Source organism: Talpa occidentalis, unplaced genomic scaffold (assembly GCF_014898055.3).
Source record: "Talpa occidentalis isolate TD23 unplaced genomic scaffold, MPIMG_talOcc4v2.1 talOcc4.8, whole genome shotgun sequence".
In the NCBI taxonomy this organism is placed as follows: Eukaryota; Metazoa; Chordata; class Mammalia; order Eulipotyphla; family Talpidae; genus Talpa; species Talpa occidentalis.
The window spans coordinates 72,818,217-72,839,518 of record NW_023605194.1 but is presented as its reverse complement, the minus strand read 5'-3'; the positions used below and the strand labels follow the sequence as shown (position 1 = coordinate 72,839,518).

The 21,302-nt window shown below is 48.9% G+C and overlaps 1 protein-coding gene across 9 annotated transcripts in view; it reads left to right on the top strand.

The window, feature by feature from the left end:
- The window catches only part of SRGAP2 (SLIT-ROBO Rho GTPase activating protein 2), a 237,702-nt gene that overhangs the window by 203,612 nt on the left and 12,788 nt on the right, over positions 1-21,302 (top strand). For all 9 annotated transcript variants that reach the window (XM_037497471.2, XM_037497469.2, XM_037497470.2 and 6 more), the window contains 6 exons: positions 2,702-2,762; positions 6,147-6,224; positions 7,144-7,278; positions 9,065-9,170; positions 16,704-16,928; positions 20,643-20,722. In XM_037497471.2, coding sequence (XP_037353368.1) covers positions 2,702-2,762; positions 6,147-6,224; positions 7,144-7,278; positions 9,065-9,170; positions 16,704-16,928; positions 20,643-20,722 — 685 coding nt within the window. The remainder of the gene's footprint in view (positions 1-2,701; positions 2,763-6,146; positions 6,225-7,143; positions 7,279-9,064; positions 9,171-16,703; positions 16,929-20,642; positions 20,723-21,302) is intronic.

Sequence of the window (21,302 nt, the reverse complement as noted above, 5' to 3'; positions counted from 1 at the left end):
GCTGGCTCTGCTCTCATCCTTTCTGCTACCCTTTCTGCTGGTGTCCCCATGATGCTGCCCTTATAAACCCAGTCTCAGTCTAGGTGCACCCACCTATGCATGCCCACACCCTATTCCTGGTGGTGTGGACCAGGAGTGTAGGACCACAGGGATCTATTGTTAATGCTAATGGCAGGAGGGCAGAAAATCCTGATAATTTTCACTTACCCTACAACTACCTACATCTAATAAGTAGTCAAGACTTGTATTTTCTGTCTTGGTCAAAGTGGATAATCTAACAAATGTAACAGGGATCGGTACCTGGCAAAATCCTAACTATCTCTCACTCAGACATTACAGGGGGAGGGAGGTTGGTGGGAGGGGCTGCAGCCATCCTGACTTTGTCCAGTTTCTCCCACCAGACTGTATTGTAGGCATCACTGGAATAGTGGGGATCCAAAGGTCCTCTTCTGCAATAGGATGGGTCCTCTCTGGGCTGCTTCTGTTGTGCTGCTGGTAGTGATGGACATGCAGGTTAATAGCGTTGATGCCTTGCTGTCTGCAGCCCTGCAGTCTTCCTCAAGTGACAGCTGAGATTCCATTTCCTACATGTCTAGCCAGAATTTGGCACTCATATCACTGGTTGAAGCCAGCAACCTTTGAACTCACCAGCTGACTTCTCTTTAGGTCTTTATAGATAAACCCAAGACCAGAGAAACTTTATAAAGTTTTTGCTATCCTCATTATCACTGCTACTGCCATGTATAAATGAAGAATAAATGACAGTATTTACAAACTGAAGGACTGAAAAATGGTGGGTTCGTATTTTTATAGTGGAGTACAGTTTCTTTGTTAGTGTAGGATGAGCTGACAAAGACTCTTCAAGACCACCCTGGGCTGTTGGCAGAAGTGAGTGATGGTGACACAAGGGGAGACCCTGGCCACTGCAGCTGGAAGAGCCTATGAGCACTGGGGTCAGCGCGTCCTGACTTGGCCCCACCCCCACGTGCATGGGCCCTGTGGCAGCCCCGGGGCCCCAGCAAGCATGGGAGCCTGACTTCTTCCTGAGGCCCTGCAGCCTCCTAACACTGTCCAAACCTCATGCTGCAGTTGAGAATCCAGAGCCAGGGAGGGCACAGTGAGCCTGTGAAATGAGCTGAAGCTATGGGAGCTGTGCCACCTACACGTGAACATCTAAAATCCCTCTGGCCACATTCAGGGTTCCTGGTCCTCTTCTCCCCCATAGCTGAGTTGTGCATTCAGCTGCATCGTAAAACCAGACTGGCCTTTGGTAATACTTGGTCCGGACCCCTGGCAGTGTTTGCTCAGCAACTAGGATGCAGGATAGGTGGTGCTGACATGTCAGTCTCACAGGGAGTAGGCCTGGGTTTGAACACTGGCCCTGCCACTCCCAGTCACCTTAAGCAGCCATTTCACCTCACTACCCTTCATTTCCTCATTTGTCAAATGAGAATAATGATAGTGGACGCCTCATAGTGTTGTTACAAGGACCAGTCCATCTAGAGTACTTAGATCATGACCCAACACTCTCTAGCGTTCCTCTGTAAGTGGCACACACTGGTGTTCATGTGCATAGGAATGTGCTCACCTTATAACCAATCCTCTCCTCAGCATAGATACCAAATTGAGACTCAGAGAAGTTAAATAAATGGCAGGGCTATTTAGCAAAATGTCAGAACGAAAGTTGACATTTGGGAGCCGTGTTTCTTCACTTAATACCTCTTAGCCACCACTATTTCCCAGAGTTGACTTTTTCTTCCTTACCTTTTATGCCAAATAGCCCCCCTTTCTGAAGCTTCTATTGTTCTATACCCTCTCTCTGCCACCCTCCCAGGGCCAGCACTGAATACCCCAAAACTGACCTAGAGCTCAACCTGAATGGACAGATGCAAACAGATCTTCATGGCCACATAATTATTTCACAATCGAGGTCATTAGGGCCAAGTACAAGATGCTAAGGCCCTGTAGATGGAGGTGCTGTTCTCATCTGAGGATTCTGGAAAAGCTTTTCTGGAGCAGTGATACTTGCACCAAGTCCCTGAGGCATGGGGCTCTGGGATGAGGAGAACATTCCAGAGCAGGAACAGCCCCTGAAAAGCTGTGGGACAAAGAAGGCAAAGAAGGAACAGAAAGAAGGCCAATGTGGCTGTATCAGAGAAATGGGGAAGAGCAAAAGGAGGTGCAACTGGCAGCAAAGATGGGGTCCTGGGCACACAAGGGCTGTGCAAAGAAAGGAGCCAGAAGAGTCCAACCTAGAGTGGAAAGTGGGCTGTGTACTTTGCAGACACCTCACCACTGTGTGAGGGAAGAGAAATAGGGGTTGGAGACCAGCAAGAGCGGGACTGCCAATTTGGTGGGTTGAACAGTGCTGGTGGCAGTAGACACGGAGAGACTGAGTGGACTAGAGATACCTGGGAGGCAGGCATAACAGAATATGCCGATTGGTTGGATGACTGGGAGTAGGGAACTGGTTTAGGATAAAAGGTGAACTGTTCTGTCTCGGACGTGCTGAATCTCAGGCATCTGTGTGGCCTTCCAAGGAGACGACCATGTGCTCTGGAGCTAGGACAGGCCAGGTGCTTCTTTGTAAATTGGCCCCTCATCTATCTTGAGACAAGCTCTGCACAGTTTGGCCCATTTTCTCTGGCCATAGACTATCCTCCTTTAATGATTCTAATACTGTGTTTCTCTGGCCTTTCAGGATTCCAGCCAGGCAATCCCTCTGGTGGTAGAAAGCTGTATCCGGTTTATCAGCAGACATGGTAAGCAGGATTACAACCTTGTCCATATTTGTGCAAAGTTGGGAAGAACTTCCAGGAATTCTTTATAGAGTAAGAATAGGGTTGACTTCCTATCCTGACATTCTCAGAAAAATAATAAAATCTTATTTGTTCACATGTTTGCTACCTGAGAATGGCCGCACCTAGACAATAAGAAAGGCATCTTATGGTTTGGCCCAAAATGCCTCAGCCCACTCACCCACTCCCTATTCTAGCTTGAGAGTGAGTTTTAAATTACAGCTGTTACACGAGTCAGTACAGCTGGTGCGATGTGGTGGTAGTTTCGCTATTACTCACTGTCTTTGCACATGTTGGTATCTCCTCTGCACAGCCTTGACCATGATGTCACATTGGCCTTCTACAGCAGACTGGCTTACAATAGTTCCTTGTGTAATATTACATTGATTCCTAGTAATATTCAGGGTTTTTTCTGGTTTGGTCTCACTGGATACAACATTGCCAAGAGCTCACTTATAGCCAGTTTTAAAGTTAGAGCCTATATTTATATCTGTGGGGCTGGCTCCTTCCCCACCTCAGTCAAATCATACTATCATCTGCTTGGTCAAAACTCAATCTCATAGACTTCATCTCTTACCAGCTCTGAGGTTAGATAGAATTTAGGGATGGAGATGAATGGCCAGAGAAGTGACCTTCTAAATGTAAGGGCGTTAGGAAAGCACAGATATCTGAGCTAGCACTGTGGTTTCTAGGAGCTGGGCATCAGAAATTGTTTGTAGGGCCTCCCTGGTGGCCAAGGGGTTAAGGCACAGCAGACTCTCCTGTCTCACCTGCTGCTCCCCTCAGCAATGTATTTCAATCAATCTGCCTGTTCTGCTCCCCACTCTGTCTCTGGTGAATCCTCTCACTGCTACCCTCCCTCCCCCCGCCCCTGGCTTACATCCCAGTTTTTTTTACAAAAAATAAAGTTTTTTTTCTTTAATTTGTTTGTAGATGCTGTCCTGATAGTCTAGAGAAAATGGGACAGAAGGACCTTCCCAGAGCTAGAGAGGTCATGTAGATGGTTCCTGGTCTAAATCCAGAGATAGCCATTCTCTCTGCCTCTCTTGCTTCCCTCTTTACTACAAACTGGGGCATTTCTTGGGTTCATTTTTGGCATAGGAATTATTTTAGTATGCTCATAACTTACTGCATTTTAACAAGCTATAGTTTTTAAGTCTTACCTCTATTCTCTTGAAATAATGGTATGGATATCACTATTGAACAGTCAACAAACATTTATAAAGCACTTGATTAGTGCTGGGCACCTTGCATGGCCAACCAGGGACACAAAAACAGGGGTTACACTCTGTGTCTGTCTTTACCTGGTTTTGTAACACAGTTAGGAGAAAATAAATAAGCAAGTGGGTAATTAAATAAAAAGAGATAAGCTGTAGTAATTCAGAGTAACAGAACAAGAAGTTTCAGAAGATAGTCATGGTTCATGGTCATGCAATTGGCAAAGATAAATCCAAACCAAGTTCAGGGGAGGAGGAGTTGTTTGTGCATAGAAGACAATAGGAAGAAGAGGGTCTGAACTCCTGTTCATCCACTCACAGCATACATCCCGTTCATTCATTTATTCAGCATGTATATTGATTCTCTAGGGAGCAATATTTCCCCCCCCCCATTGTTTTGATTTGCCACTAGTCTATACAACTACATAATTTTGGGAGTATGTCACATGTCCCTATGTGCACATGTGTCACCCACCCATTAGATCGCCAGTCCCACAACCCTGACACCTTCCCTCCTTCTCCCTAACCCATCACTTAGTACTCAGTGATATTTTTCAGAGTCCAAGAATTTCTCTTGTTTTACCAGTTTGTCATCTTTGGTTATTTATTTTCCACAAATGAATGAAACCATCCAGCAAATGTCTTTCACTTTCTGACATATCGCTTAGCATAATTGTGTCGAGATCCATCCATTTTGCCCTAAAAGATACTATATCATCTTTTTAAATAGCTGAGTAGTATTCCATTGAGTAAATATTCCATAATTTCTTTATCCAGTCATCTGTTAATGGGCATTTAGGCTAGTTCATGATTTGGCTATTGTGAATAATGTTGCTATAAACACAGGAAAGCATAAATCTTTTCATATTAGTGTTTTCATAGTCTTTGGGTAAATACCTAGAAGTATTGCTGAGTCATTGGTATTTCCATTCTTACTTTTTTTTAAGAATAAAATTGCAATTTCTGGCACCAGCTGGATCCAGCACAAAATGGAAGGTTTTGTACCATTTCCAAATAACTTACCAAAAATCATCAGTTTCATACTGTTATGTTAGTGTGGGCTAAGGTGGAAAAGATTGTGGGTTTGTCTGATGGTTACGTGAGGTTATGTTGTGTGTCACATGTATGTTACTGCCTTATAATAAAATCACTTGGTTTTCCCTTTACTTTCTGAAACTGACCATTTATTAATAGTTATACTTTTAGTTTCATTCAGTTGGACACTTCAAAGATTCTACCTGTTGAACAAGAGCACACAGTCATTTTTGTAAAGCATAAATTCTGAGAGGAAGTAGAACCAGACCAAGGGCCCACAGGCTGGACTGAGGAATGAGCACACGGTCACAGTCAGAGGCAGGTATAACCAGCCTGTGTAGTCTAAGGCTGGTCCTCGTTCATCGTCCTTTCACCTAGAAAATGGGCATGCTGATGACAGCTACCTATATGGCCATTATAAGGACCAGTTGATTCATTTATATGAACGCATTTCTTAGCAGTTTCTACACATGCATTATTTTGTTTATAATTATTTCTGCTCCAGCAAATTCAAGAAGGCAAATTTCCATGTACATCATAGCGCAACATGCCTGCATATTTTGCTTTTAGGGTAAAGCTGTAGCCAAGGACCAGTGGCTAGCAGTGTCTGGCAATATTCTCACCCAACTGATCAGTTGTCTTTTCATGTCTTCTGTTTTTCACAAGTAATGAAAATATTTTTCCTTAGAACAGCCAAACGTTCAGCTAAAGCAAGAATTAAAATCGCAGACCATGTGAAACTGATAGTATCTAATGGCATGCCCCAGTTTTCATTCCTGACTCTGGATGAGAAGAAGGTGCCAGGGCCACATCTCCACTTTGCAGGTGGAAACAGAGAAGCAGACTGGGAGGGAACATGGCTCCCAGTCTCCCTTGGAATCGAAAATAGAGCTGAATGCGGACATCACTTCCCGTGAGCCAGTGCTTTTGTAGACTAGTGCCTCCTATTCCTGCTGGTAGCTTTTCTATCCTTGCACAAGAAAGTCAAGGTGCTTAAATACACATTGTCTGGGAGAGACTGACATTCACCGAAACTTGGAGCTATGACTGGGAGTTTTCATTTTCTTCACCTTCATCACTTCTCCTGTCCTTCCAGGACTACAGCATGAAGGAATTTTCCGGGTATCAGGATCCCAAGTCGAAGTGAATGACATCAAAAATGCTTTTGAGAGAGGTGAGGAAAATAACCTTGAAAATAGGACCAAATGCTTGCCAGTCCCTTGGGGTATTAGCCCCACGCTTTCGCCCCTGAGAGGTGCCCAGAGGCCAGGGGGTCAGCTCGCCCCCTCTGCAGCCCAGCACCTGCTCTCCTGCAGTCAGTCCACCCTAGTCAAATGTGATCTGGCAGGGACATGCCAGGTCACGTTCAACATCCTTCCTTCTGAGCCCCATCATCCTGCCTCTCTCCTGAGGATGATCTGCCAAAACTCTAGAAGTTAACTATGATCTCTGGGGGGTTTATGACTTCCCCCGGAACCCTTGGTGGCAGTTAATATCAAGGCTAATGCGCATGTTCATTGTAGCCCATTTATTATCTTGTGGGCTATTAAGGTAATAGGCAAGCTTTGGCAATTTCCATCACTATAATGGATATATATAGTTTCAATTTGAGGTTGGGCCTATCATTAAATCTAATTACATCTGATATGAAATTTTCCATAGGGAGCTCCAGCATGATTGTTCTCCTGTAAGTAGGTGTCCTTTGTTGCAGGCCAGGAGTGAGAGATTCCCAGAGGGCCTGGCCTCCCTCACCTCGTGTCCCCTCCCATGGGCTTAGTCCCAGTCTGGCAGCATTGTTCTTATGAGCGCCAGTGGCTGTGTCCCATCCCCAGCCCACAGGGGATGGCCTGAGCTAGTCTGGTCCCAGCGAATTCATGTTGGTGATCCCTTGTGCCCCTCTCTGGCCCTGGGGCCCCTGAATCTGCTTTATCTGATTCCAGCCCCCCACTCATGATCACCTTCCAGGGCAGAGAGCTGATGGACTGGGAAGAGGACTTTAGCAGGTCACCCCTTTCCCACCACCTCTGCTTCATCCTGTGTGTTTTTGCCTCTCTCACTCTCTTTCCTTTTGGTGGGGGGCCGTGTATCCTCAGGAGAGGACCCCCTGGCTGGAGACCAGAATGACCATGACATGGATTCCATAGCTGGTGTCCTGAAGCTTTACTTCCGGGGCCTGGAACACCCTCTCTTCCCAAAGGACATCTTCCATGACCTGATGACCTGTGTCAGTAAGTACCTTCCCAGCTGAAGACAGGCTTCGGGGCCGGAGCGCCATGTAGCAGCAGATGAGAAACTTCCACGGGCCTTTTGTTTGCATAAGCTTTTTTTTTTTTTTTTTTAAATTTTTTTATTTCATTATTTTTTTACTTTAACATTTATCATTTTTTAAATTGCATAAGCTTTCTGATAATGTTTTCCTTTGCCCAGCAAAGTTCATTCTCCTTATTCTCGTGCCTTTATCCCCTGGTGGAGAAGTCTAGGGCCAGAACTCTTGACTTTTTTCTTTCTGATTTTCCTTCAAACACCTTTGCTTCACTGGGTTTTCTCTTCCTCCAGTAAAATGCATTTATATTCATGTGTAAGACACAGTCCTTCTCAGCTAGTTGAAGGTTATACTTCAGTGCTGGTGCTTGTGCTTTCCACAATATGAAGGGCAATAGCAGAGGCATTGCCAATATCTCCACTTGTTGCTTTAAACGCGGTGTGACATGCTGACAAGCCCAGCCAGTACATGTGCTTCTAGGAAGAAACAAAAGTCCTCTGCACATTTAAAAGTAGCAGTATGGTCTTTTCCCAGAGAGTGAGATAAGATGTTCTCTAACTTATCCTTCATAGAGGTCCTCTGCCTCTTACTCTGAAATTTGGGGCTTGAAAATCTTTGTCTGGCCATTTCGTTTAGTTCATGATACTGGAACATCGTCTCAATTATTTTTTTTGGAAAATGATCCACAGAAATTTGGATTAATATCAGACCATCCTGGAAGCAGACACCATTAGAATGATGACTCTGGAGGTTGCAGGAGGCAATGTCTTTGAAATGGAGAAAAGATTCTTTCCAGATCCGCTGGGGTTTTACTGACCTGCCAATTTGACCCAGTGTATGCCATGAGGACATCCCCACCCCCAGTCCCTGAGAGAGGAGGGGCTGCAGTGGCCAGCTGCTGTCTCCTTTGGTTTGCTAGCCTGCTATTTGTGGGAATCTAGTGGACGTGAGTTTTGTAGTGACCAATAGCATCCCTCACGTCTTCATGGCTTTTTCCAGGACTGGGCTTAGGGGGAATATCTCGTATCTGGGGTCACCAAGTCAGTCTGAGATACCTTGGCTGCCCTATTCTTCCTTGAGATGTTCCTAATCCAGTGCTAATTGTTTCCCTTCCACATAAAGGCACTCCTAGGAGGGACGATACCCACGTGGCAGACTGTCGAAGTGGGAGACTGGTCACGGTGGAGGCCTGAACCTAGGGCTGTGGCTTAATTAATCTGTCCACAGCACAAGAGACTTTTCGGTCTTTTCCCTAGACATCACTGCTTACCCAGGGTCTGCCATTGCTTGCCTCTGGCCATGTTCTGCTCATGCCCGCTGCAGACAAGGGAAAGGGGAAGATACGCCAGACTTTTCTGGACTTGGACAAGGTGAGGCCCATCAGAGCAAGCAGGACAGGGCCTGTGCAGCCTCTCCCTCCACACATACACACCCTCCACCCTGGGTGCCAAACAGTCGCTGCAGTTGTTTTAATGATAGGAGGATGGTAGATTTCTGTGGGAAGCCTCTCAGCCCTCTGCCCGAGGAGCAGATCGCTTTTAGTCCTGCCTCAGTGTCCAGAGTCCAGCCTGTGTGCCACGCAGCAGCCCTGCCCCAAGGAGTCATAGGGATGGAGCTCCTTTCACTGTGGCCTGGTACCTGACAGACTTAACCTGAGCCCTTTGTTGCACCTGCTGGTGGGCGGGTCTTCTGGCTACTGCTCCTGGGATTTCAGTCACAGTGGAGAGTAACACATGGTTTTCTTCTTTCAGCAATGGATAACCTGCAGGAAAGAGCTCTGCACATCCGGAAAGTCCTGCTGGCCCTGCCCAAAACCACTCTGATCGTCATGAGATACCTCTTTGCCTTCCTCAGTCAGTGAGTAGACTTCCCAGTGAGCACCTGCATTGACCCTTGGCTCCGGCCACCAAGGTTTACCTGGGGATTTCTGTCGGTTCATTGGGCCCAGAAAATATTGATTGAACACCTATGATATGCTAGGCACAAGGCAATAAGAATACGTGGTTAAATAATAGACAAAAGCCCTGATGTCATTGAGCTCACATTCCTGGGGAGGAGACCAGCAAAAATAGACACGTTGGAAAGTACAGAATGCACTTTAAGGGGTAGAATATGCAGGCATCTGAGCAGCAGTAGTTCGTCCAGCCTGCCTTGTGGGGGTTGCTGCAAACGGAGGGATACCTAAAGAGGCTTTTTTGTGGTCTCAGCAAAGAGTATTGGGGGAACTGAGGAGATAATGATGGGAGGTGGTGAGAATTTATAAAGGGTCAGGTTTGGGATTTATTACAACACTGACAGGCCTTGGGTAGGATGGAGTGTGTGAGAAAAAAGAGAAATTCTAAAATGTAGGTATGAGCGACAGGGAACTAGTGATGCTGTTTTGGGTCTGGGAGGCGATCGGGACAGATGCCAATGTGGGCGCATTCATTTGAGGTACCTGATACCTCAGCGCCAAGGGGGCTGAGTGTACAGTCCTACCTTCAGGGGAGCAGGCTGGAGTGAGGCTGCGTAGGGGTCATTGTGCACTGCTGCTGCTTAGCTGGTCACCCTGGGAGTGGTCTGAGAACCAGAGGGCCCTGGGCTTGGACAGACACCTCTTCACACCCGAGCAGCGTATCCTCACCCAGCAGGCACCGAGGCCCTCGTGGCAGCAACGGTGAGGAGCAAGGATGTGTGGTTCTCCCCTTAGGCTCTTCTGCTTTTTACATTGCTTTTACTGCAGCCTCTCCCTCAACCTGGTGAGTCACCAGTGGTGACCTGGGGGCAGGTAAGGCCCATGGGTGTGTTCCCTCTGGTCGCTGTGTCTGTGGAACCCCGAAACATTTAAATATCCAGCGCTTTCACTTTTAACAACCTAGATGTCTAGCCTCACAAAGCATTATGCAACCTGACCATACTGAACCTGTGTTCCCAACCGGCAACAGCGCCCCGGGAGGTAGGCCTGCTGCCTGGAGGAGGTGGCACTCCTCAGCCCACCAGGCCAGCTTTCCACACAGTGGGGAAGCGTTTCTCTGCATCCATGAACCTATCAAAGGTGGAAAAAGAAAATTAGACCAAGGATTAGGGTGTTTTAGCTCATCTTTCCTTTTTTTTAAGATTTATTTATTTATGCATACAAGAACTGGGGTACAGGCCAGAGCTGCTGAGGATGAGAGGATTCACCAGAGACAGAGTGGGGAGCAGAACAGGCAGATTGACTGAAATACACTGCTGAGGGGAGCAGTGGGTGAGACAGGAGAGGTCTGCTGTGCCATGTGGGTAGCTCCCTGGCTGGGGATTGAACTCGTGCTGCAGTGGCTGCAGATTGCTTCATAGTGCTGAGACTTATCACCTCGTGCCACCAGGGAGGCCCCTTAGCTCATATTTCTTTGTGAAAATCAAGTCTTCCTAGTCAATCAGTGTCTCCTTCCAGGAATACTAGTTTAGAGACCAACTCATGAGCCTCGGCAGCCTCATGGCAGCCTGGCCCTCAACGCATCTGGGCTAGCAGCCCACCCTTGGACCTTCCTGGGTTGCCCCAGCATCCTTCAGCCCTGTTGCTCGCCCTGCAGAGTGACAAGGTTCCTGGCCTGCAGCCTGCCTCCCTGAAGTGGCCATGTGTGCCCCGCTCAGCACTAGGCCTTGGTTCGCACCGTGATTGCCTTTGAGCTCAGACCCCCTCTTGACTCACACAGGACGTTCACATGCTGCGAAAACCCCAGTCATGACGCCCAGTCTGTCAGCCCCTGAGGGTCTCCAACCCTTGTCTCCCTGTTGACCTATGGTAAATGGCCTCAATGAGCCTTGTCTGCTCCCCCAGAACGAGGAGCTTGGCAAATGTGGGTAAACAGTGGATCAGGGGAGATCATGGGGGCAGGGTGTCTGTAAGTACAATGGCCTCATTCTCTTCCTCATATTTTCTCCCTGGTAAAGAAAGGGTGGGCAGAGCTTCCAGGAGGGGAGAAGCAATGGCAAGAGCTTCGAGCAGGTCTGGGTAGGGCGATGTCACCGAAGGAACACAGAACTGCACAACAAGTCAGTGATTGCTTTTGTTTTACTGTTTTTTCTGATCAAAAAAGATTAATTTTATCATCAAAGTATTTCATTGAAAAGATGCGGAATTAATAATCACTGTGTTTCCTGAAATAATGAATGGAAGGCACACAAGACAGACACAGGGGAAGATCACATCTATAGGCAGGACAGTGATGAGTGTTCCTGGCGGACAGGTGTGACAGCGGTCGCCAGGTAATTCCTGCCCCTGATCTTCAGGATCCTTCTCCTTTGTTGCCTGGGTCCTGGGTGTGTATGTTCTTCATTTCTGACTACAGTCTTTTTCTTGAGTAATACACATCCTTAATCTCAAAAAACAAAAAACAAAAAATCCAGAAAACTGAGTATAATATATATGGCTCATGTCCTTTAAAATGCTGGGTCTGCTACATGAGTCTTGGGTACATACCTTCCAGCACACCTTACTAATCATTGGCATTATCCTTTCTTAACATCTGCATTAATTGCATATTGCATTAATTATCTAAACAATAAGCATTTCTTATTATCACAGTTTCTGTGGGCCAGGGGAGAGAAAAGGGGGGTTATCTCAGCTGAAGGCTTGACTTGAGGAGGATCTGCTTCCAAGTTCAGGTGCCCGGTAGTTGTTGGCCTCCATTCCTGGCTGGCTGTTGGCCAGAGGCTCCCCTCTGTCCTGTACCTTGAGCCCACCATAGGGCTGCTCACAAAAGGCAGCTAGCTTCTCTCAGGGTGAGTACGAGGGCGCCTAAGACAGAAGCCACAGTCTTTTATCACATAATCTTCGCGTGACATCCTATCCTATCTGCCATATTCCACTCACTAGATGTGCGTCACTGGCCTTAACCTATACTCAAAGGGAGAGAATGGCACAAGGATGTGACTACCAATAGGCAGGGGCCTTGAGGTTCATTTCACAGGCCACCTAGTACCCCAGCAACTGTAGTACCCAGTGAGTTTTGCCCCTCAACAAAGTGTGGGTAAGCACCCCCACAATAGCTGACTCTACTGCTTGCCTTTGAAATCTGATCTCTTCAGGTGTCAAGTAATGTTGGCTTCTAATCTTCTGCTAGTCAAGGGAGGCCTGTAGAACATCAGGCTCTGCAAGGCATCATCTGGGAGGTCTTAGAAACGCAGACGCTCAGCCCCTGCCCTACCAGCCCAGAGGAGTCAGCATCCTCTGTGTTTTAACAAGGTCCCCCGGTGAGTCACATGGACATGAAAGTCCAGGAAGCTCCACTCTAGGTCCTCACATACTGTCTGCAGTTTCAGAGAGAGGCTGGGGGTGCTCCCCACTGCCTAGGATGGGAAAAGCTGAGTCTTCCCCTAAACATCACCAAGCCCAGATGCTACCTGGTCAGGGAAGACTCTGTCTAGTCTTCTGACTCTCCCACGGAATGTTTTGGCTCCTGTATGCAAATGGACAAGTAAAATTGTGGCTAGATTGTCATGGAGACTCAAGATGCACATCTGTTTATTCACTTATTTTTTAATGCATGTTTATTAAGCTCCTGCTGTAACTATGCCAGCCAGTTTCAGGTGCTGGCTGAGCACGCACCAGTCATGGAGCATGTGTTCTGCTGGAGGATAAGGGCTGCCCAGGAAAATAAACAGGTTACAGGGCTGAGATTGCCAGGGTCAGGCCGCACCGGGCAGGTGACAGTGGGCAGGGATGTAGGAGAACCAGGTAAGTGCGCCCCAGAAGTATGAGAAAACAATCTTCTGTGTCTAGGTCGTCCAGTCTGTGGTCTTTTGCTATGGGAGCCCTGGTACAGCCCAGTACAGTCACATGTCGCTTATCAAAGGGCGTGTCCCAGGAAGGCGTAGCGAGGGAAGAGAAGGAAGAGACATGATGGCACTGAGGCTTCCATCAGGACCCTGATGAGCACTTGGCAGAGCGGAGGGACCTTGAAAACGTCCCACTGAGTGAAAGAAGCGAGACAATTCCATTTATATGAAATATCCAGATTAGGCCAATTCCCAGAGACAGAAAGCACCAGCAGACTGAAATACACTGCTGAGGGGAGCAGTGGGTGAGACAGAAGAGGTCTGCTGCACCATGTGTGAATATGGAGAGCATTTTTTTAAGATGGTCGCTATTACTGCATGTTTGTTGGCTGGTGGGAATGACCCAGTAGAGCCAAAAAACTGATGGGGAGATGATGGGGAGAGATAGGACAACTGATGGAGTGGTCTTCTCGAGGAGGTGCAAGGATGGCAATTGCTGAGAGGGGCATGTAAGGGGGCACGTAAGGGCACAGAGGCAAACTGGTGATAGAGTGAGAGCTTGGAGGATTGGGGTGATGGCGTGACACCTCACAGGCACTGAGGAAAGACCTCTAAAGAACATCCACAAAGAACGACAGAACCACCTTCTACTTCTCATCTCAGCCTTCTGGGGAAGGCCGTAGTCAACATTCATACAGGAGTTGTGGGGTTTCCCAGGGCGAAGGTCCAGTGGGTTCCCAGCCCCACCTTCTACCCAGAGCTGTGCCAAAGAATACAGTTTCTCCTCATCCCTTTCAAACCTGAAATCCACTCTGGCACATAGTATCTACCCATTATCTCTTGTTGCCAAATCAAACCACCAGAGCCTGGGAAATTGAAGGTTTTAAAATAAGTGTCGTTGAAGCAGCTGTCCGGAGCCTAGTGCCCTGCCTGAGGACTTGATGCTTGGATTTGGGATCTAGAGTCCTCAGCGTGTTGAAAACACCTGTCAGGGCAAGATAACTAGACTCCTGCCATGCGCGGCGCCCCTCCTCCTACCACCTGGCTCAGTCAAGAGTCCTGTGCTAAGAAGTGTGCAGGACATTGTAGTTGCAGAAGATACTTATTGATGCCACCTGTGTGTGTGCACATGCTAAGTGCTTCATGGCATGTATTATCTCAGGTGATCTCCACAGGAGCCCCGTAAAGGGGGTAAATAGCATCCCCATTTTATTTATTTATTTATTTATTTATTTATTTAAAGATTTATTTATGCATACAAGAACTGGGGTACAGGCCAGAGGTGCGTGTGATGAGAGAATTCACCAGAGACAGAGTGGGGAGCAGAATAGGCAGACTGAAATACACTGCTGAGGGGAGCAGTGGGCGAGACAGGAGAGTTCTGCTGCACCATGTGGGTCAGCTCCCTGGCCAGGTATCAAACTCGTGCTGTAGTGGCTATGCATAGCTTCATAGTGCTGATGCTTAACTCCTTGCGCCACCAGGGAGGCCCACTTCCCCATTATATAATCAAGAAACTGGGGAACTCAAGAGGTTGACTGGATCCTAGAGGACAGCGATTCTCCCCACAGGGATGCTCACGTCCATTCTGCCACTTTTCCTGTTCTGCAGTGGTTCTCTAAGGAGAACAGGGCACCTGTCAGGATCTTCAGTAGAAGAGAGAACCATTAAGCTAGAGACCAACTTGGCAATGTGAACCAGGGTTCAGAATACACTCGAAAGACACTGCCCAATTCTGAACAACAGCTACTGAGATTAAGAGAGCTGAGTCTGAGGCCAGCACCAGGGACTTTGGTTTCTCCTTAAGGGCCTGTCGGAAGCAGGCCCCGCCACTACCTAATGATGCCCCGAGGCGGGCAGGACTTCTGTGCCAGAGCTCACAGCTCTGCAGGCAGTGAGGACAATACCCAGAGCTGGCCGAGCCGCCAGTGCCTGGATGGAGAGAGACCTCTAGGGCCACGTCTTTGCCTCACTGAAGGACTTCAGTCTTCCGCCACGGTTGGAGGTGTGGCTGGAGCAGCTGCTGACTGTAAAGGGGAGTTCCTGGGCAAATACCCGCTAATGAAGTCAGATGGGGGACACCTGCGTGGCATGCTGACCGTTTCCGGAATAAATCCTGAATGTAATAATACAGGAGGGTATTATGAAAAACAATTGTATTATCTGTTCCAGAAAAAAAATCACTGACTTAATAAAATGCAAAAGCTAATCAGTTGGCTACTTTTTTATAAGTCCAGAGTTTAGAATGGAATCTCCCTAACAGCTTGATGGTTTTTCCATGTGAGAAGGTGCACATGTACAGCGCCATCTTTCAAGTCCATCACTGTCCCTCAGCCCCAGGGGCTCTGATAGGTGGGCGAGGCTGTGGGGCCACACCCTGCCCTTGTTCTCATAACAACGTGAGTTTGGTATAGAAGGTCTGGGCAGTGATGGTAAATAGGATTTGAATGGGGAGCTAAAGAGACTGGGGTGTGACCTACAACTGTTATAGGGCAGCCCCTATACAAAACGGGTTTGCCTGACTGTGGGTCCTCACCCGCGCGCTTAAAAGGACTTATTAATACTCTACTGCAGGCACACACGAAAGGTTAATAAAAGGTTTATTTGCAAGGGAAGGGCAAATGAGGAAATGTATAACTCAGGGAGAAAAGTGGGAGACAAAGTCTTAAATGCATCCTACCCGATCCGCCAATCTGGAATCCCAAATGGCACTCTGAGAGCTGGTCACGAGTCAGGAGCCGTGAAGCTGTTAGGGGGAGAGGATGTCCTAAGCTAATCCCATACAGGCTTTGTGGACCCCACCCCCACTCCAGACTAAAACCATCAGGACATTGGGAAAAACAAATCCCATCACCACCAAAGGGAGGGTGGCTGGGACCTGAGGGTGGAGCTAAACAGCCAGGTTGGGTATAAAACCAAACACGTGGGCCTTGGGGGGCTCATGGTCGCTCGCCTCCTGGCTACACAGCTCCTGGCTTGCGGCCAGCTCTCAGAGCGCCATTTTGGGATTCCTGATCAGCGGATCAGGTAGGACTCATTTAAAACTTTGTCTCCTACTTTTCTCCCTGAGCTGTACATTTCCTCATTTCCCCTTCCCTTGTAAATAAACCTTTTATTAACCTTTCGCGTGTGCCTGCAGTAGAGCATTGATAAGTCCTTTTAAGCGCGCGGGTGAGGACCCACAGTCAGGCACCCCGTTTTGTGTCAGGGTTGCTCTACAACAAAGCCAGGAGGCGAGTGAGAGAGCGAGGCCCTCAAGGCCCACGTGTTTGGTTTTTTTGCCAAACCTGGCTGCTTAACTCCACCCTCAGGTCCCAGCCACCTTCCCTTGGTGGTGACGGGATTTGTCTTTCCCAATGTCTTGATGGCTTTGGTCTGGAGTGGGGGTAGAGTCCACAAAGCCTGCATGGAATTAGCTCAGGACATCCTTTCCCCCCAACACAATGGGCACCTCCACTTTGCCTCTCTTTGGCTCCTGAATGACCATCCGGTGCTCATTCTCATCTCCCCCACCAACCTTCTAGAAGGGCCCTGACACCCGGCAAAGTAGGCAGCAGTTTACAGAACATACACTTGGCAGTGCAGCCCTTGGTTGTGTTTTCCAAGCACTCATGCGTGTGTCTCCAGCTCACCCTCTCCCTTCTCCTCCAGCTTGTCACAGTTCAGTGAAGAGAACATGATGGACCCCTACAACCTGGCCATCTGTTTCGGGCCCTCCCTGATGTCAGTGCCTGAGGGCCACGACCAGGTGTCCTGCCAGGCCCACGTGAATGAGCTGATCAAAACCATCATCATCCAGCATGAGAACATCTTCCCGAGCCCCAGGGACCTGGAGGGCCCGGTCTACAGCAGAGGAGGAAGCACTGAGGATTACTGGTAGGGGCTGTGGCCTGGAGGAGGGGAGGGCGTCTCCAATCACACTCATGTGGAGCCAGATGGCCAGGCAAGCTCAGAAGGGAAACGCCCAGCAACCCCTCCCCATCCTGGGCGTTTCAAACTGCCAGGGTCTGGGGGTGGGGTAGGCAGTGCCCCACCTTTACCTGCGGAGCAGGGCCACTTCACATCACCTTCCATTTTCTGAAAGATAATGGCAACAGTGAGGGTGTCTCCAGGACAGTGTTGTGTCTCCGGGAAGGGCGCTCCTGTCACAGTACAGGGAGCTGCTGGCCACGGACACTCCTGCTCTGTCCTGTGTGTAAGAGAGAAACACAGGTCCAATGGGAGAGTTCAGATACAAGGCTTAATATCCTGACTGTGAGTGAGTAAGATGACTGTTTAGAATGATTCCAGAAATTTGTGAAGAGAAAGAAGGGTAAGCTTCATCTTTGGCGGGTTAGGCAGAGTTCCGCCCTGAAGCAGGGTTAGATTCTGTGGGCAAGGCTCATGGCCTAGCCTGGAGTCAGAGATAGAGAAGGAATCCTTAGGAAACCTCCACCAAACAAACCATAAATCACTATATTGTTTTATAGATAAAGTCACTGCAACCCATAGGGTCAGTGGCAGTTGGGACACCCCAGCGATGGGGTGACCTGTCAGTACAGGAACCATCCACTGCGCCCCATAGCCCCCAGGACATACTCACAGGGACATTTTTCCACTAAACACAAAGACAAACATCTCCCTTGTCTACTCTCTGATACCCCTTGCCCTCTCTTCTTCCTCCCCCTCCCTTCTTCCCCTAAATAAATTCCAGTCTGGGCTAAAAGCAGAAGCCAGCCCAATCGGATTCTGTCAGAATCAGCATCTGGAGTTAATTCAGTCAACCTCAGTGCCACCAGCAGAGGTAGGGGAGCACAGGGGAGGTTATTTACCTAATTAGAAACCAATTGGCCCACGCTGCTCCTTGATCCGCACAAAAGGAGCTGCCGCCCAGGGAGTGAAGAAAGTGATATTCGTGTGTCTGAACATGACACCTCACTGACATGCCTGGGTTTAAACTCTTCTGCCCTCAGATTCCAGCCTCTGGGCTGACTTGGAGAATCATAGGCTTGCCACGCAGAAAGTGTTTGGTCCTGGCAGATGGCTGGTGGGGACTTGGGAGGTTTCAGGTTTCAGCCTACTGGCTGGGGTGGGGGTGGGGGGGGTTCTAGGGACTGTCCTTGAGCATGTGACTTGGGGTGCTAGCTTCCCTTCACCTGGGTGTGGAAAAGCTGTAGAACAGTGTCCCCAGTCCCTGCTTTGTCTTCCTTCACATCTCAAGATCGAAACACTGCAGGCCCTGGACTGAGCTCAGGACACAGACCCCTCAGCTCTGTTTCCCAGTCCCAGCCCAGTGAACAGCAGCTTGGGGGGAGGGGTGTTCACTCAACATGTTATAGGACAGGGAGAGGGGCAGCCCAAACCCCGCAAACCTGCCTATTCTAAATGGGTTCTGCCATCCGCCGCATCAACACAAAACATAGGAGACTTTAATGGGAAGGAACTTTAATTAAACTAGAAAACAACACAGGTAAGGCAAAGAGTCTAGTTTCTAAATGAAGCATCCAGAGTTACCCATCCCCTCGTGGGTAAAAGTCCATCCAAATGGGATTGGCCCAGAACAAGGCCCCAAAGCCTGCCACAAGTCTAAAGCATCTTTCAGTGGGGACCCACAGAAAAGGGTCACAAACAACCGGACAAGCCCGGAAGGAAAAGAGCAAAATCAACATCAAGATAAAAGCTGCCATTGTCACCTCCCCATGGGTCTCACCCACGTCTATGTCACCCAGTCCACAACCCAAAGGCAAGCGCAGTTTCTTCACGTGTCTCTAGGCTCCACGCACCTCCTCCAGGTCTCCTGGCTCCATCCTGCTTCCTTCCTTCCTCAGTCTCTTCTGCAGCTTCTCCTCTTCCTGCTCAGCTCCACCCTCCCTTGGGTGGGGCAGGGAACCTCCCCCTTTCCTGGGGACCACCCTGTTACAAACAGATCAAGGACAGATGGGCACCTTCCTCCACGTTTCTCCAGTGTTCTCCCCCTACCCTCCCATGATTGTTGTGCATTCACATTATTGGAGTCTTTGCAAGAATCACCAGCTTAGTCAGGGAGTGAGGGAGTGTTATTTCTACATACTGGGTGGGAGACTTCCAGGCTCAGAGCCAGTAACACCTGAAAATCAAGAGTAAGTGCCCTTGGTGACAAGGACCTCTGACCCCTGGATTCACACCCTCTCAGAAGGCCCCGCTCTCCCTCCTTTGGGAAGAAAGAGAAGTGCCAGCGACGTGCATTAAGACCAGTGCATGAGTCGAGGGACAACTAGAGGCGAGGGGAGCACCTGGCTGTGTCAAGATCCCTTTCCCCCACACTTAGCAACCTGAAACAACCTGTCTCCTAGGCCTGCAGGCTGCGTTGCTTCTGGTGGGCCGGGAGAGAGGGTAGCATGCTGCTATGTTGTGAGGCATTCAGGGGCCCCCAAATTTGGAGAACTGCCATCTTAGTGAACTGCAGCATAAGTCAACACAAAGCTCTGGGGAAGAGGAAATCTTTTCCTAGGTTACCTTAATGTCACCAAACACATCAGAGGGTTTTTAGGCCCAGAAAACAGAAATTGTGTCCACATGTTCTGACTAAAAGAAATCCCTGTTGATTTTCTTCAAATGTTCTCTGGAGTCTGGTGACCCTCCTGGGAACCGGCTTGCTTTGTACGGGGTAAGTTTTGAACTGGCCCCCTGATCGTTGAGGAACTTTCTAGTAGTGAAGGACCCGACCCATGGAAAGGAAGAGGCTGAAGGCTCAGAGGTAGAAGCTGAGGCCAAGGTGTGGGGCTGAGGAGGTGCTGGTGCTTCTCCTGAACTATCTAGAATCCTCACTTGTTACTACCAGAGACAGAAACTGTAGACATGAATGGAATTTTTCTCTGCTTTTGAGGAAGAACTTCCTTGTGTCCATCCCCATAGATTCTGAGTTCATGAGTATGATCTAGAAAGATCTTCCTTCACCATTCTCAGTCTCTGCCCTGGATGATTCTAGACTCTATGAATTTGTTCAAAAACTTGGCCTGGCTTCCAACCCATGCCCCCTTGCAGAGCCTAGCCCTGCCCTTGTTTCCCACCCATTTCTGTAACTCACCTCCCACCTTCTCACCAAAACAGCCTGGAGACACGGGGCCAGGAAGGGGGGGTGGGCATGCTCGCTCAGCAGCCCTCTCCCTGGGCTCCTTCTGCACTTAGTTCACGCAGCTTTGTGAGGTGTACAGGTCTTGTCCTCAATTTACAGATAAGGCAACTGAGGCGTCAAGAGAGTAAGTAACTTGCCCAGCGTCACAACTACCTAATGTCAGAACTGGCTTTGGATCCAGTTGTATCTGATGCTAAAGCCCGACTTTCCTCTAGGAACTAATTCATCATTCATCTAGAAAATAACTCCTGGGGATTTTATAAGTTCAAAAGGCGTCCCCTTTGTGTGAAGATTATTCCGAGTCCAAATACTCTCAACCAATTTTTGTAGAAAACCCCTGGAGCCCCTGCTCTTCCTTAGAAGCCCTTGTCCAGTGCATGCAGTCAGAATAGAGATTCCACAGATTCCATCCCTCACTCTGAGTAAACAGCATGAAGGAGGAATCAAGAATTTTGTAGGCAGACGCTGATGTCCAGCCCCTTTCGCTTCTGTTGCAGTGACAGCCCTCATGGAGAGACTACCTCGGCCGAAGACTCCACCCAGGACGTGACCACCGAGCACCACACGAGCGATGATGGTACGAGGCAACTGCTGGTCAGGGGCCCAGAGGGAAGGACACCACGTCCTGTGCTCCTGATGAACTTCCTGCCCAGCAGCCCCTGAAACCAAGTCAGGAGCATCCCTGTCTCTCATTTCACTCCCTCCCTTCCTTGGTGCGGCAGCCCACCTTAAACAGACTGGCCTCGGGGTTAACCTAGTGGTGGAGAGCTGAGACCGGTGGAGAGCTGAAACCAGACCAGCTCCCTGCCACTCCCTACCCCCAGCTCCCTGCTCCACCTGGCTGTGTCACCTGCATGTTGGCCCCAACCCACCCTCCAGACTCCTGCCAGGTAGCTGGGGGCCAAAGCAAAAGAGACCTCAGTTGAAAAACAGCCTGGAATGGTGTGCCAGGAACCCAACAGGAGCAAGCCAGAGGGCACGGGGGAGCAAGGATCCAGAAACCACATGGTCTCATGCCCCTCTGGAAAAACTGACACTTCCTAACATGTCAGTATGGAGAGTTGTGTGTGGCCTGGTGGGTATGCGTCAGGAGGTGGAACGCACAGCTGTCAGCCGCTGGCCCTTCGATGGTACCCATGATTTATTAGGGCTTGTCC